This window comes from Natator depressus, chromosome 1, assembly GCF_965152275.1.
Source record: "Natator depressus isolate rNatDep1 chromosome 1, rNatDep2.hap1, whole genome shotgun sequence".
In the NCBI taxonomy this organism is placed as follows: Eukaryota; Metazoa; Chordata; order Testudines; family Cheloniidae; genus Natator; species Natator depressus.
The window spans coordinates 127,457,727-127,475,837 of NC_134234.1; the positions used below are offsets into that span (position 1 = coordinate 127,457,727).

An 18,111-nucleotide genomic window follows, 5' to 3' on the forward strand; every position below is an offset into this window, starting at 1 on the left:
ATGGAATACTTCAGTATTTCAGAACAATCATATGAATGAAAAAGGCTATAAGATGCAAAACATACCCAGTTTTGGCGAAATTTGTCCAGTATGTCATAACTACTGCACTGAGCATGACGTCATTTTTGGAGAAGTTGCAGTTGAACAATTCAGTGGGACCAATCATGGGAATGCCAAATACATAAGGAACTTCATCACCATGCGCTGAATCAGCCCAGCTTGGTTTCATTTCACTTTGGCAGTGGTGATAAAATGCATAGAAATATGTTGGAGAGCCATACTGCGCATGCAGGTCAGCTGTAGCAACAGCTGGGGCAACCCACTGGTGGTCAGTAAACAGAGCTACCAGAGTCTTCCTTCGTGTTTCAGGGTTTTCTTTATCTGCCCAGTCGGTGTACATGAATTTAATGGTCTCTCGGAGTGTATCCTTCCCTTCTGGATAGCCATACAGATTGTCCACAAAATTGGAGACGGAAAAGTCAAAGTCATTTGGGGAAACCCCATCTTCATTGTCCACAATGCCATCCACAAATTTTAAGCCTTCCCCTTGGTTCACACCTAGCATTATGTCATAGTTAAGGAACTCTCCCTGCTCCATTAGAATCTGAGGGTCATCTGGAATCACATCCCCATCAATCACAGGCCCAAAGGCAATGTGGTACGTGGCTGGAGTGATGGTCTGCTGAATGAGTTCTTTGTAGTTCTTATTCCGAAGGCATTCAACTAAGTCAGTGGTATCCAGCATGTCGCAGCCCACTTTATCTGCCAATATCCGAGTGTATTTGGCAGGCTGGTAGTTCACTGCCCAGCTGGACAGGGCTGTTCCACTCTGTATGATTGCCTTTTGGAACAAACCTGCAGGTGCAAATTGTTTAAATGCAAATGAAATTACATATAAGAAAGCTGCTTTTACTAAGCAAAGAATACTTTGATTGTATGATACTGAAAAGATGCAGATTCCTGTATTTCAGTTCTATTTCCACTAATTTAACTTTTTAAATTTAATTTAATTTAAATTTAACTAATTTCTTCCTTTTCACTGTAGCTTTGAATAAGCTTCTAGTTAAAATCTCCCTGGTTCTTGATGGTCATACATGTAAAGCATGAAAGTTTTAGGTTAGCATTTCAAGGACAAAATATATTTTTCACAGTAACCCTACACCTTCAACAAAAATACCCCAGTTTTAGCGCAGTGGTAGTTCTTTAACATTTTTAATCTTTTAAGGAGTGCCAGATACAAACAATCATATACTCTTGTGCATTTAAATGACTCACATAAATATGTTCTTCACTAGTTTAAAGGTCAAAGGAAAATTATGCACTCTTTTTTCCCTTTCACAGAATCCAGGCATCATATAATTTGAAAAAAATATGCTCAGCTAAAATCAGTTTAATAGGCTTGATTTCCAGGATCCTTCTGCACTGACATAATTTTTCATTACCTGCTTACATATATTTTCCTGTTATCATTGACTATTCTGATAAATTAGAATATATTTGCATTTTTCTGAAACGATTTGAAAATACTTGGCGAGATTCACCTGGTGCAACCACAGACCCGGATTTAATGCTGCTGTGTGCCATAGCAAAGCAGTTGAGAACACCAGTGAATCTTCCCCTTAAGTTTTTCTGTTTGCTTGATTGGGTTTTTTTGTTTTGTTTTTCTTCCTGGTGGGAACACTGAAGGGTCCTATTTGAATCTCCAGCTTAAAATGCCTTGTTTTAAAGGATCCCTTTTTACCTTTATTTTACCAAGAGGATTGTTACCTTCTGAATAATGAGATAGTGTTAGCAGACTAACACAGGATGCGCCTGCTCCAGATCCAAAAATAGTAACTCTTTTTGGGTCTCCGCCAAAGGATCCAATATTTTCTTCAATCCATCGTAAAGCTTGGATTTGGTCAAGTAATCCATAATTGCCTTTTGCAGCTTGGTCTCCAGTACTTAGAAAACCTAAAAGGCAAAAGAGACAATTTTAGTTCATCAGCCACAGAATTAGCAATGGGATATTCACATATTCACAACACATATTCCCTTCTTTTCTCCTTCAATTTATATTTATAAAAGGTCATAGTCCTAACTAAATGTCTTCAGTGCAAACGTTAAAACCACAGAACATTTTTCCCCTACTGTAGATGCCATGTGTGATGGTAAAAAAAAATTAAAAATTCTTTTTTTTCAGAATAACCCAATATCCAACAAGCAATGCAGGTTGAAGGTTTCACAAATTTGATAAATCTTTATGTGAGTAACATAAAAAAACCCTCATCCAAATGTTCTGATTGTACTGTGCATCCACAACACACAGGAAGAATTAGGACATCAGTTCTTTCATTGAGGACAATGATCCCTTACACATTCCTTTGGATTCCTTTTGGCATTGCCCAAAATAGTCCAGTACTGAGCAGTTCTGCAATTTATAATCATTGTACAGTACAGAGACAAGTATGTGGCAACAGTTAAAATAAATGAAAAATAAGTAAAACAAAATTGAAAACCCTAACAAAAATTACACTCAAATCAATTCTACAAAGGATATTTACAAGAAAGATAGCAGGTCAATCCTCAGTCATTCAACCCTGAGCATCCAGACTTCATCTGAACAAATTGGATTCCAAATCCTTCCTTGGAGATGTTATGAAAAGTTGTTTTGCTATTTTTTTTCACACCCTATACCATAGTTATTAGATTTTAGAAATAAAGCATGTCATATTTGCTACTTGTCTTGAAACTTAGAATAACATGAACTAAAAAAATAAGGCTCTGATTAGTTTTGCATTTCTGAAATTAGCTTATTCGAAACATCACACTAACCCATGCTGACTGGAACAATTTGGGTTCAAAACTATGCACTATGTCCATATTACCATGGATAGTCATTCATTGCTTTAAAAAAAAATTGCAGAGAGCTTATCCTATCGTGTGACTGGAAATCAGAATTCTAGAATGAACGCTTTAGAACAGCTGAACATTTTCAAGTGGACACCATTAATTTAACACTAACTTACATCAATTCAAAACTGTCCTGAGTTTAAAAAAAGAGTAACACATTGCCATTTCTAAGCTAATAATCAGGGCCAGTTCAGACAATGCTGCCAAATGAGGGCCACAAACCACTGGAGGCCCATCGCCCAGGGACTGATTGAAATGATGAACATTCACCACTTATGATCCAGAGCCCCCTTGGTGTGAGATAAGAGTTGCTGTCTGCTGATAGAGAGCTCTGTGGAGAAAGTTTGAGGCCCCTAGGAAAAAAATAAACACCAGTTTTGGACACATTCCCCGTTAGGCTCACCCTGTGGATCTACAACTCTTGGTCATATGATATGGCAGAGCTGAGGAGGATAAGTAATTCTACTGAATCATGGGCTTTGCAAACATGGCCCATTTGAACTGCTTTGCCAAGGGAGCACAGATATGTTTGTCGTGGCTCTGACTGTTACTTAATTGTCCAGAAGATACTTCTAAATACACATGGCTAGAATAATAACAAAAACAACAACAAAAGAAATTAGACAAGAAATGGCAGTGTTTAAACTCAGTAGCACTTGTATTTCCATGTCATGGTCTATCGTAAAATTCCCAACTGTGTACAGAAAATCTATGTCAAGATTTAAAAGCAACATCACATAACATACTTGAGAGGAATACATTTCAAAAAAGGGACAAAACTCCACATTTAGGTTATATAATTTGAATTAGGATGTCATAAAGGCTGATAATGCTAAAGCAAGATTAGCTACAATTTAGTGCAATGCACTCTCACCAAAATCACTTTCTGATATTTTATTAGCAATTACTAATTAGTATTTAATGCCAACAAGTGCTTTATAAGCACTTGCATTCATCTTGAAACAGTTGCTCTAATTTACTACAAAATGAATCATATTGTCATTGCTAAAAAAGATCCTTTTGTGTTGACTTATTTATGAAAACTTTAGTCAGGACAGGCATGGTAGTTATTAAAGTAGCACTCTCTTTTCTGTTCCGTTTAACACTGAAGAAAGAATCTATTATCCATAAATTCCGGAACAATTTTTTTCAACACCGATCTAGTTCTTTTTTCACACCCCTTTATTATCTTTTTTGGGTTTGTCAAGCAAAGAATAAACCTTGCTGGTTTTGTTTCTGCAGTCCATTGCAAAGGCTCTATAATATTCTGTAATTCATAAGCCTTTATTAAATCAGAACTATGACCTCCCTGGGAAAAAGTGACTGTTGTAACCTTTAAAACAGCAAGGTAATTAATATGCAGAGCCCAAACACATTTTAGTTTTCCTAGCAGCATCAAATTAAAGCTGGTTCATCTTTGTGATTTTGAATTCTTTCTAAATGTACTGAAAGGTGACTGAATGAAACTGCCATCAACGAATATCTGATGTTTAACATATAAAGATTTTTTTTTGTTTCAATAGTTCTCTGCTGATCCTCATTAACTTAAAGAGCAAGGTTTCTTAATTTAAAAACTAATCATAAAGGCAAAACAGCAACCCCCTATGACACAAAATGAATGAATAAATATGTCTATTCTTGATGAGGGTATATATCCTTTCATGCTTTGAATACCAGATCATAATATTTGCCCAAAGCCATTTTTAGATTCAAGGCAAGGGATTATCTGTTTGTACGGAACTGCATAAACCAGCTCAGTTCCTTCTGTGTGGGCTAGTTTATAGATTTCAGAGGGATAAAGTAAAATGTCACTAAATACTCCTTAACATAGATGACTGTGCTTTTGTTTCAAAGATGGGAATTTACAGTGGACTTTCAGGAATCTGGTATATTTTTAAAATGCATTTTGATTTTTTTCCAAATTGCTTTATGACTCTTTTAAAAAGACACTTTATGGGGTTTAGAATACTATGGGTTGGAATTTTTGATAGGATATGGAGGCTGGAACTTTGCAAGGTTCTCCCATCCCTATTAATGAAACAGATGGTTGGAGTGTCTAAAGCTCAGAATAGTAAACACAGAGCTCCTTTCATTTAAAGGCACAGAAAGAAACCAAACTGTAATATTCAGTTCCTGTTTTCACTACTGTTTTTCACCCCTCTAAACCATGACTTCATTAAAAATAAAAAAGTCTCCCATATAATTCCAGGATAACGGGAAGAGCACATAAAGACCCATTGTGATTTGTTATACTATGCAAATTGCAACTGCACACAGTATCACATTTCTCAACCTCTTTTTTAAAAAAAAAAAACCCAACAAATATAAATACATCTCAATGGTCATTATAGTAAAACTGCCTTAAAATAAGGCTTCTAAATTTATATAAACTAAGTTTTCAGCTGTAATTTCTTTGGATCTGCTATGTTTGTGTGAATGGAAAAAGTTTTTCTTTAACATACCAATGGAGCTGAAATCAAGAAGTAAAAATAATATATTATAAGGGGAACAGATTGGGATTTGTCTGCTTCCATAAACTTTTTAAATGAATGTGCTGGGTACTTAGACCCATTCTGTCTGTTTGGTCCATTTTATTGGTGCAGTGCAACCATAAAGCCATGTCAAACAGTTCCTTGGGGATTCAGGTAGTTGTACAGATGGCATACATATCTCTGAAATAACCCCTCCCACCCACTATAATTGGGTACATGGCGAAGGCAAAGGAGCTGTGGCTGGGAGTGTTGCTGCCAGAATGACCCCCTTAGGCAGAGGTCCCCAATTTGTGGGGCACGCCCTTCCCCCCCCCCACGCGGGTGCTGAGGAAAGTTGGGGGGGAGAGGCTTGGGCCTGGGCCATCCCCCCCGAGGGGGCAGGAAGGGAGTGCCATTCCCTTCTGCACCTGACCCTGGCTCTGGCTCCGTGCCTGTGGTCCCATCTGCTGGCCTGGCTGCTGGCCCTGCAGCTGAGGCTCTGCTCCTGGCCCCAGCTGCCGGTCCCATGCCTGGGGCTTTGGCTGCTGGCCCTGTGCTCCGGGTCCAAGCCTCTTCCCCCTTACCCCTGTCCGTATCCCCTGCTCCTGGCCGCAGCCCCAGGGAGTGTGTAGGTGGCTGGGGGGGGGGGAAGGGAGGGCAGACACTACAGGGGTAAGAGGGGGCATGTAAAAAGTTTGGGGACCACTTACCTTAGGGTATTGGCAGCTGGTTGCAATTGGGGAAGCCTGCAGGGGTTTTACCACTAATAAAGTTTGCAGATAAACACAAAGATTGGGAGACTAGTAAATAATGATGAGGACAGAGCAATCTGGATCACTTGGGTGAAAGCAAACACTATGTGTTTTAATACAGTCAAATGTAAAACTATATTATATATCTAGGAACAGAGAATTTAGATCATATTTACAGAATGGGAAAATCTATCCAGAGAAGCAGTGACTTTGAAAAAGACTTGGGGGTCATGGTGAATTATCAGCTAAGCATGAGCTTCCAAAGCAAAGCTGTAGTCAAAATGGCTAACATCATCCTTGGACATATAAACTGGGGGATTTTAAGTAAGAGAAGGGAGGTTATCTGACACCAGTGCAATTGCTACTCGAATACTGTGCCCAGTTCTAGTGTCCACAATTTAAGAAGGATGTTGATAAATTGGAGAGGTTTCAGAGAAGAGTCATAAGAATAATTAAAGTATTGCAAAACATGCCTTATCATGATAGACTCCAGGAATTCAGTCTATTTAGCTTATCAAAGGAAAGATTAAGAGTTGACTTGATCACAGTCTATAACTCCATACATGGGGAACAATAATTTGAAAATGGGTTCTTCTAACTAGTGGACAAAGGTATAACAAGATCCAATGGTTAGAAGTTGAAGCTAGAAAAATTCAGACTGAAAACAAGGCACACATTTTTAACTGTGAGGGTAATAAACCATTGGAATAATTTACCAATGTCCATGGTGGAAGGCCGAGGGTGGATTATCAATCACCAGCAATTTTTATCAAGATTAGATGTTTTTCTAAAAGAGATGTTCTAGTTCAAACAGGAATTAATTCAGGGAAGTTCTATGGCTTTGTTATCGAGAAGATCCGATTAGATGAGTACAGTGATTCCTTTTGGCCTTCAGATCAATGAGGTTTCTCTGAGTTGTGCCAGGGGCTGAAATGGCTTCTTGCCAAGCTGAGAATCAGACAGCATAAATGACATATAAAGCCATCTTTGTGGCCCTCTACTCCCAGCTCAGCCTTGTAAAGTGCTGATGCAGCTGAGGATCTGTCCCAATGAGTATATGTAATTCGGAAGATTTCTAAAGGAATATAAAGTCTTTCCCTTGGATGATTTATTGAAATCTCTTCTAGGTTGGTACTGAGCACAAGCTGATAAGGTCTGACAGCTAAAAAAATGTTTATGTGAACCGAGTTGGTGATTTCAGTCCTGTTTCTAGTTAATTGAATTAAAACTTCAAGAACCACTGCCACAACAGGTACTCTGATTGGGAGTCTTAGCAGAGAACTGCAGGCCTTCATAGACACAAAGAGTAAGCGTCTCGTTTCTAGAGGTGGTCTCTCTGGCCCAAGAGAGAGACACATTGGCAAGCAACAGGCCAGAGCGGAGTCTGTTATAGAGATGTGAATACTCAGTAAATCGATTGACTTCGCTCCAATTATCCTGGATGTACCCCAGTGTAAATGTGGGGAGTATTTGGCTCAATCTGCGGAAATTTTCACTGCTACTGTTCATTCTGTGTCAGACCTGCAGATAAATAGAGGACTTCCCTTCTCAGGTCTATTAGTCTGTCTGTTTTCATGAGCATTACATTCACTTTATAAAAGTATTTATGAACAATTACAATATATGCATTTTGGGAACAGTAAACCCCCCCTCAGAGGTAATATTGTAGTTCATGTCCAGCCTCCAGATCACTGTAGCCTCACCCTTACCAAAAAGCCACAATTACTAATATAATTTGCAACTTGCATTCATTTAATTCCTAAGTTTACATGTCTCATTCTTTTTAAATCATTCCAGTAACAAACTATTATGACAACATTCTCTTGCCATTTCCCAAATGATATAATCCAGTATTTTGTCACTTTTGAGGAACCTATTCTTTATCTTCATGTTATGGCCTCAAAGCCAAATCCATGTCAAATCAATGTTAAGATTGTCTGAAAGCCCAAATTCCAGCTGTGAATAGCTCTTCAATGCTTTATGCTCTTTGTTGTCCTTTATCACGACCCAGAATGATAGACTCCAAACTAAATATTAGTAAGAAACTACAAATTGACCTGTAGTTCCATGTTAATCCCTTTTTGACTGCTTCCTTACTGATCCCTTTTCACAAGTTCCAGCAATGGCATTGGGCAGCCTAATATCAACACCTGCTGTGAATGATAGAGAGCAGCAGCCAACTAAAACAAAGACATATGTGACTTAAGTATGAGGCGAAAAAGCTTTCTGCATTACCCCTGGAAAGCTTTGTCATGACCCCAAGTGGTGATCAAGTAGCATTTAAAGTGAGGAATAGAACAATGCGAAGAAATTGTTTCACTTAACATCGCTTGCACTGCTTGCATACACTGTACTATTTTTTTTAAAATATGGGGAATGTGTCCTATTTTCCTTTTTTTTGGCTCAAATATGAACTGCTGTATGTCAATTTCATCCTCATCTTAAAATCATCCTGTCTGGTACACACAGCCTGCATGATCACAAACATAACCCTTTGTATTTGTGCCAAGGTATAACAGACTTGAAGCTATGAAAAAGATAAGTAGAAGCTAGGGACACCTTCAAATGCAAAGAGTCCTTCTGTTGTGATGTCTAGCAGGTGGGGTCCTTTAATAACCCGTCTGGCTTGAAGTGAAATATTTCCCATCCTGATCTGAAGGACAAATGCTTCCACACACCCTATTAGCCTACAGTTTCAGTTCTTTGTTCTAAATATATATTGTAGTGGATACTGTAAAACCTCCTGCTGCAAGACAAGAATTATGCAGCGTATATAAAAAAGCTGGCATTTTGCCATAGTTTCAAATATCACAGGCATTACAAAATAAAACAAAAGAAAAGTCATCTTTCTTAATAAACTGTATTGAGTTCCCAGGACTGTAAAACACACACACACACACACACCTTAAAATGTAGAAAAGGGAAAGAGGAAACATTTATTTTCCCAGAAATACAAGAACAATAATTTCTAAAACTGAACAATAAATTAGTATAGCACATTTAGTAAAGACCACAATTATACTTCTATTTTTACTTATTAAAAATAAAATTTATTGCACAAGATATTTTAATGGGCACTCTAAGATCTAGAGATCTTTTAATTCTTGAAATCAAATAACACCCTCATCCTTGTTTCTTATTCTCTTCTTGCAGCCTTTTTAAAGCTTAGGTATTACATTCATTACTCAGGAAATGACCTTTCCATAAAGACTAACGTCCAACTTAACAACCCATGCTGAACAGCCAAGACACCATAGTGAGAAATCAATCATCAGGAAATCTGTAGGATAAACAGGCAGACTAGTGTATTTTAGTCCATTTTCCTCCTCTTCTAGCTGCTGCAGTATTTCTATCATCTTTCTGCTTCCATATTGCTTCTGTCTTTATGCCTCTTCACACCTGCTACACAAACCTGCCTTATCTACTGCAATTTGTTTAGAAAGCAAAATGCTCACAAAAATTAACTTGTGCAAGAGCTGACCAGAAATATGACAAAGACAAAAAATAAATTGCAAGAGTCTATGTTCTATGGCATGCTCTTGCCTTTTTGTTTGCATTTGTGAAATGCCAGAAAAGATTACTTTTTCAAAACAACGAGCAGAAAGCATGCATACAGCAGTGCCTTCAAATTTTCTAATGGGTTTTTTGTGTAAACGTCCCATACATGACTTGAAAATTGTACATGGGTTGGTTCCACTACTGAACTCAAAATCCTATCACAGTGTTCATACATGAAATTAAGTGTTTACTTCAGTATCTTATTCATGCAATTGAGCCTGTGCTTAGCCAAGAGCGCCTGCCAGGGGGTAAGTGGGGAAGGGCCCCGAGATGCCAGTTCTGCGGGGAATCTAGACACTAAACTGCTGCCCCAGTTTAAGGAGGGAGGGGATATTGATGCCTACCTCACAGCCTTTGAAAATGCTTGTGATCTGAACCAGATTGACCCCACAGGCAGGCTCTGCTGTCTAACCCCCTGCTGGGTCCCAAGGCCATAGAGGTGTTCAGCCAAATGGATGGTATTGAGAGGGAGGATTATGACATGTTCAAACAGGCTTTGCTGCTGAAGTTTGAACTGACCCCTGAGGCATACAGGAAATGATTCTGGGGTGTATGCAAGACCTCAAGCATCACCAATAGGGAGGTTGCCAACCTGCTGGGGGAATATCTCCGCAAGTGGGGAAAGGGCACAGGGGCCATTCCTGACAGACTATTGTGTACTTTTTTTTTTGGGGGGGGGGGGAGGGGAGAATCAGAATGCCCATAGTCAAACTTTTAACATGAAAAGAATACTGCTGAAAAAAGTAATAGGAAATTTCACCGTGGATGTCCCATGTACACCCTGTTGTGCCACCTGAGCTCTGCCACAGACCTATCATGTGAGTGCATGGTTGCAGGAGAAGAAGTGTATTGGGGCCAATGAATCTCAAAGGCACTGAGGAAGTAGGCTTTGCAATGGCTGTGAGTAAGCTGATGCAGAAGGGCTGTTGGGATAGATCATGGTCAATTCTATCTCCATCGCCAAAGTGAGATAACCAGGCTTATCCCATCTCTGCAAAGTGCTGTGATATTTATGGACAAAATGTGCTTTATATGGCAAGTGCTAAGTCTTATTATTAATATCCATCTTTTTCCAATCCCTGCATAGAGGGCATGGCTGCTATTCTAGTCCATAGGCTGGAGAAGTCGTTATAGAGGGGCTGTGCTTCAACCCCATGATCTTGAGCCTGTGCAACCCCTACAGAATCCTCCATACTGAGGCCTTATATTCATTACAAAAAGGTATACTCTGAATATGAGTTATCTAAGGTGTGTGCGTGCGGGGGGGGGGGGGGGGGGGGAGCAGGGGTAAGGACTATGGAATGGGATCCAGTTACATTTTTAGCTCATTTTTATAGACGTTTTCTAAATAGCGGGGCAGATCCTTAGCTGGTATAAATCAGTAATGTTCCATTGACACAAACAGAGCTATGCCAAATTACTCCAGCTGAGTATCTGTGGTATTTCCACAATAAAAGCTTTTTAATACATGCATAAGGAGAGCTTGTACAAAAGATGTTACAACATCCTTGTAAATATGCATCATTCAACTTAATGTGCTCTTAGAATAGCAGCAGAAATATAATGAATGTAAGATCAGACTGGCGATAAGAGACAGTGCTATAGGTACTATCTAAAGTAGAGCCCTGTGTGTGGCTACTGTGGAGACCTGAAGTGGGACTGGGATCCTGCCGGTCCTACAGGACCCACTGCCATAATAGGGGGAGCAGGTGGGAGCGGGATTAAAGAATAGTTCCACTCAGGGCTCTAATATAAAGTACTGGAGCCTGGGAGTAGGCTTGGCAACAGGTTCTATCACATTTATGCACCTTACCTCCAAAATAGTCCAACTGAGTAAAGTACTAGTCCTTGTGACTAAAGGTGACAGAGTCCTACCTTTGGATAGAAGAGGACACAACAATTTAAAATTCATATGCACACTGGCCAATCCATTGTCTTTTTTGCCTACTATATACCAAATACTCTGAGATTACACATCATTACACCCCCTTTGTACAGTCCTAGGTTAAATCTGTCAGATATGATCAATATCACAGAAGAAGCAACAAGAACGATCAGTGTACCTTGTGTTATAAATTCCCTGATGAAAAAAACAAGCTAAAATCCATCAGCTGTAAGTGTCATTGACAGGAAATAAAGAAACTGTATTTTGTAGATACCTAGTCTATTCAATCCACCCACATTTTTAAAGCACCCATCAAGGTATCTAGTGCTCACATCCGTGGGCTGGGAACATTCAGTGAATGGAGAGTGCACTTTGACCACAATGCCCTCTGCCATCAGTAGCAGTATGGCTTAGAACTCCATTTCAAAAGCATTTGGTCTCCCATAGAAGTAAATTATGAATTGCTCATTTTACATTTAGTGGAATGTGTTTAATTGTTACAGGACAACAATTGGAGTGAATGTGTGGTGAGAACCTTTTGAAACCTGTAAGCTTAAAGCTAAATTCATAAGTCACTGATTTGCAAGGTAATGACCAAACCAGAAGGGAAGAAGAGAGCATCCTTAGAAGGCTACCATTAATAGATTAATAACCAAGTATTAAGGAGGGCAGCATATTTATTGTGAATGCAGAATAGTCCTGTTTATCTCTGATTTCCCCAAAACATAAAAGGTTAACCTGCAAGACACAAATGGCAACCAGTTGTAGAAACAGTGAGTCGGTTTTGACTCTAATTATTAGCTTCAAGGAGAGTGGAATCTTTTGAATAAAAATATTATTGAAGATTATTCATATTGCCAGATGACATTTTTTTCTTATGAAAAGTGCCATAAGTGGCCGAGCAAAGGCAATATTATTACATTAATGTACAGTCACCACGTACCACATATTTAAAGTGAGGACTGAAATGGGTAATAAAGCCCCAGCTTGACTCACTGATGAGAAACTGAGGAGGAGACTGTCTAGGTAGAAATGAGCATCAGTACTATCTAGCCTGCAAATGACTGCTCACTGGTTTGATAGTGTCTAATGAAAATCCTGGGAGTGAAAAATAAAGTTAAAAGGAGGGACTGTTATTAATTATCCTCTTTACACTACATACTCCAAGGATTTCTTGTGAAAATGATTGATGGGAATAGTATACATGTATCTCTAGAAATTTCTTGCAGTTGTAGTAGATGGTTTCTAATCTTGTATCTTAATCCATTGCTTTTTTAGTACCCGACACCTTCATTTGGAAAGCAATGCATACAGGCAGGATTCTGCAAACTCGCTCTGTGTCAGGGAAGGTTTGCACTTCTCTCTTGGTGCAAAGCTGCCCTAAAGGCAGTGTACCTATCCTGCAGAGGATCACCCACCCAACAGGGGGATCACCTGAGTGTAGGAGGATTACTAGATGGTAGAGAACTAGCACAGGGCTCTTATGCTGTTCTGCCATCATACCAGGGAAAAGGAACATGGCTGGAGAAAAATGGATATGCCAGGGACACTCCTCCTATGCCACACCAATTCTGGGCTGCATCTTTGCCCATTATAAATATTTCAGTCCAGCATAAGTCAGAGTAGCCCTAACACTGCTTAATATTAATCGGGGGTGGGGAGGGAGCAGGGATGGCCACACAGAAAACAGCATTACCAATCTCCCTATAGAAGGTGCAGATTATTTGGCCTGGGGAAAGAAGCCCTAGTGATCCTCAACTGCCATAAAACCTCCTTGGAAACACAAGAAATTACAGCAGCCAGGGAGTATTGCCCTGGCATCAGTATCCCATGCTCGGGGAGCTCAAAGGAAAGTTAAAATCATGTCTGCAACCTCCCAACCGGAGCAGCAATGAGTGTTCCTCAGAAGCAGCTGTATTTCTGGCCTTTACATTTACATTCTTCTTGTGTGTATCCATCACGCTCAGGGTAAAACTGTGTATGTGTTTGGTACAAGGGAATGCAGCAAGACTAAACCAGTAATTAAGAAACAGAGGACCAACTAAAATTACATAGGCAACATATCACATAAGAAATCTCATTAGAAGTAATTGATTTCTATTTGTTTAGTTTAAGTGGACTGTTTGTGAAGGTAAATGACTTTCAAATGCTAAGGATGAGTACAAGAGGATGCAGCAGCTAATGAAATACAGTGAAAACTTTTCCTAATAGCCACCATGGGGCTACTTTTTTCATGCCATTATAAAAAGTGGGCGCACACCACACTGGGACTTCAGATGGAAGAATTCTCATGAGGACTGAAATTTTAATGAGCCTTTGGAGGGGGCTGCAATTATCAGGAGACCATTAGCAAGTGTTCCGCCATAGTTCACTCGTCATCTGCTCCATGGAGCTATGTTACCATCTTACACTTTATAGAGCCATTCTCAGTTATAAGAAGACATATTAAACAAAACATTGGCAGGCTGCCTCTCTTGTACCTCATAGTGCTGTGCTGTTCTCCAGTGATGAAGTCCATAATTTTGTCCTACCAAACTGTACATAGCATTTAGATAGCTTAGCTCGGGGTGGGCAAACTTTTTGGCCCGAGGGCCACATCTGGGAATAGAAAGTGTAGAGTGGGCTATGAATGCTCACAAAATTGGGGTTGGGGTATGGGAGAGCGTGAAGGCTCTGTTTGGGGGTGTGGGCTTCAGGGTGGGGCCAGAAATGAGCAGTTCAGGGTGTGGGAGGGGGCTCTGTGCTGAAGATGATGAGTTTGGGGTGTAGGAGGGTGCTCTGGGCTGGGACTGAGGAGTTTGGTGGGTGGGAGGGGGCTCAGGCAGGGGGTTGGGGCATGGGGAGAGGCTCAGAGGTGCAGGCTCCAGGCGGCGCTTACTTCAAGCGGCTCCTGGAAGCAGCAGCATGTCCCCCCCTCCAGTTCCTATGTGGAGGCGCGGCCAGGTGGCTCTGCACGCTGCCCCATCTGCAGGTCCCGCCCCTGCAGCTCCCATTGGAGCACTGGAGGGGGCCATTGGAGTGGGGTCATTGGAGCATGTAGGAGCAGGAGGGGGGCCATGCCGCTGCTTCCAGGAGCCTCTTGGAGAGGCCCCCGACCCTACTCCCTGGCTGGAGTGCCACAGCAGGGCAAGCCCTAGACCCCGCTCCCCAGCAGGAGCTTGAGGGCCGGCTTAAAATGGCTGGTGGGCCAGATCCGGCCCACAGGCTGTACTTTGCCCACCCCGGCTTAGATTTTAAATTTTGAACTGAAATATGCTGTTAGGACAAACACACATTTTTACGTGAGAAAAATAAAATACTAGTGACCTAAACTTGTGTCTTAAATTCCTTCCAAATCAAAATGTCGCACCTTTACTGATGCATTTAAAGCATGCAAATGAGTGAATCATAGTGCTAGAATAGATAATAAAACCTAACTGTTACATAGCACTTTTCCCATCGGTATATCTCAAAGCACTTCACAAGCTTCAAATGTATTTATTCCAATACCCCTGTGAGGTAGAAAAGTATTATCTCAATTTTACTGATGGGAAACTGAGGCACAGAGAGGCTACGTGAAATGCCCAGAAAATCTGTGGTAAAGTAGGGAATTGAACACGTTTCTCAAATCTTGTGTTAGTGTCCTAACTACTAGGTCATCTCTACTCTGTTAGAAACTCAGGGAAAAAAACTATTTGCAATAGAAGACAAATTTGAGATTTTTAAGGAAGCCAAATTGTATGAAGTCAACCAACTACATCACTGTCCAGGTGGAATTATTCTTATTTAAAGTTATGTTTCAGTGTACTTAAGTTAAGGCACAGAGAGAATACAAATGCTTTGACATCTAAAGCACCTGAGACCCTTAATAGGGGCTGCATTTCAACCATTAGCTTGTGTAACAGACAAGTAAGCTTTGTTCAGTTACCAATAAAGAGCTCAGACCTCCTCCTCTGTATCTCCCACAGACCGTGCTGTTATTCTACCAGCTTTTTTCCCCCCACAGAGAAAAATAAATTACATAACTGTAATGCAGTGACTCTACCCTGGCAAATGCACCAGACATTATTCACTCAACAACACTTGAAAGCCAGAAGCTATTCATTACTGCCAGTTAATCTGTGATGAGAGAAGGTGCCAGAGTTAGACCCAATTCTTTTAGGAAGGTGTTATTATGTTTATCATATTTGGTTGGCATGAAGCCTGGCCTGGAGGATCATTGGCATTCATGGAGAAACGGTCAACTGGCTATGGGTCAGTTCTAGATATTGACTTCAACACTGATTTTGAACACTGCTGGGAGGGGCTGAGGGATGCCCGCTGTCGATAGGTAAGTATTTAGAAAACAAACAACTAGTACCAATGTTACAGAATAAAAAGCAAGAAAAACTTGGCATACTCTTAATATAAATGGTGCACTATTTCTCTATCTTCCACTGTAGTTTTAGTCCCAACAGTTTATGCCACATTGTCTGTTTTAAGACTAACAGTCAGAAACCTTGACAAAAAAGGTGTACAAACAGTGGCAGTAGAATTTACAAACATTAATAAGATAAAAGAAAGATGTAAAATGTAATAAACCATGCTATGCAAATAATAATAAACCTGTAAAAAGTCTGACTTATTAGCATTACATATAGGTTTAACTAAGGACTTCTTTGCCCGGCTTACTGTGGGGCTTTAGATCATTTGTGACTCCAGATGGAAGATTTATTATAATGAATAAAGGTTAAACTTACTGTACTGCTTTAATCTTAATGTGGTAGCAATAAAATGTTAATCAACTGCTCAAAAAATGTATTGAACAAATGCTGACTATCCAATGACCGTATACATATTTGTTTGCAATTAGATAATTTTGTGATGGAGACAGTTTCATCCTATCAACAAAATGCACTGTAAAACATCAACACAACAGGGTCACAACTACAACTGGGGCTTGCTGAATGCTTCCCTAACAACAACATACAGGCTCCATCCTGTTAGCTGATGGCATGGTTGGACCTCTGCGCCTGTCCAGAGTCAGCTACAGGAGGAGGGAATAAGGTGGCTACTATATCAGGGACCATAATTTCCAAATAGCTCAGCATCCACAAGTAGGTCAGAATGGGAGGTATCAGGTAGCGAGATCGTCTGAAAATCTGGATGTTTATTTAGATGCCTAATTGGGAGCCATATCTTTGTGAAAAAACTGGCCCCAGTTGTGGATGCTGAGCACTTTAAGATCTACCCTGAGCGCCTTTGAAAATTCGAGTCTAAGTGAATATCTGACTTTTTAAAATGTTATCGTGCTAAATTACCGTACAAGTATCAGTGAATGTATGCCTGCTCTTATTTAATAATGACCATCAAAAGAGATTCAGTTTCTCTGGTCATTATGACTTTCCCAGACAAATCACGAATTGGTGATTTTTTTTTATTACAGAATGCTGTTTGAAGTCCATGTGATACACCTTATCTTCACAGAATGCTTCCCCCACCTTGTATTTCATATGTGTAACGCCAACAGACCCTGGTTGTTGTTGACTGGGATCAAACTTGGAACCTCTGGGACTTACCGCATGTGCCTCTATTCCATGAGCTAAAAGACTCATCTCATTTAGGCAAGGCTGTAGCAGGCTCTAGGTGGTCTACCTACCACTAGAAGGGGCCAGATGCCACACCAAACAAGCACCAGTAAAAGAGTTCAAATCCTGGGACAAGATCAATAATATTGGTATGCCAGTGGTGTTCCAGGAACTGAAAGAGTTCTGGTTCTTTAGCACTAAGATATTTCCCTCTTTGGACACCATTAGAAGTCCTATTCATCACTAGTGGAAAAGGAATAAAGCAAGTTGAAATATTATCCAATAAAACGGAAACAACCATCAGGGTGAGAGCATGAACATTCATGGTTCATTTTAAAATTTAAGGAAAAAAACAATAGACTTCTATGGCTACTTTTCAGAGGACAGCACTGAAAAAAGCTTAATATGTAACTTGTTTCATTAGACACCTGTTGTACTGAAAGCCCTGTATTCCAATGCATTACAGTCTAGTCTTCTGATATTGCCTTTGTGAAATGAAAACCCACTTGACTGTACAGTATGATTTTCTGGGCAACACTGCTCTATTGATAATATCTGACTAGATTCTCTAATGTCCTAGATGCACTCCTAAATGTCTGTCTCATTGATGGGGCACTAAGGAGGAGACTGTCTAGGTAGAAATGAACATCAATACTATCTAGCCTGCAAATGACTGCTCACTGGTTTGACAGTGTCTTTAATGAAAATCCTGGGAGTGAAAAATAAAGTTAAAAGGAGAGATCGTTACTAATTATACTCTTTATACTACATACTCCAAGGATTTCTTGTGAAAATGATTGATGGGAATAGTATACACGTATCTCTAGGGAAGGCACTGCACAAATTTCTTGCAGTTGTCGTAAATGGTTTCTAATCTTGTATCTTAACCCACTGTTTTTTTAGTACCGGACACACTCCTACAAAGTTTTTTCTTGAACACACCCAGACTGTAAGACATATGTTACAGTTGGGACCTCCATTACCCAGTGTTTTTTGTTGATGTAGGC

At 40.0% G+C, this 18,111-nt stretch overlaps 1 protein-coding gene across 4 annotated transcripts in view; it reads right to left on the reverse strand.

Moving 5' to 3' along the window:
* The window catches only part of NLGN4X (neuroligin 4 X-linked), a 245,790-nt gene that overhangs the window by 15,631 nt on the left and 212,048 nt on the right, over window positions 1–18,111 (reverse strand). For all 4 annotated transcript variants that reach the window (XM_074966343.1, XM_074966338.1, XM_074966353.1 and 1 more), the window contains 2 exons: window positions 1,768–1,953; window positions 66–855 (listed from right to left, as the gene is read on the reverse strand). In XM_074966343.1, the coding sequence (XP_074822444.1) occupies window positions 66–855; window positions 1,768–1,953 (976 nt within the window). The remainder of the gene's footprint in view (window positions 1–65; window positions 856–1,767; window positions 1,954–18,111) is intronic.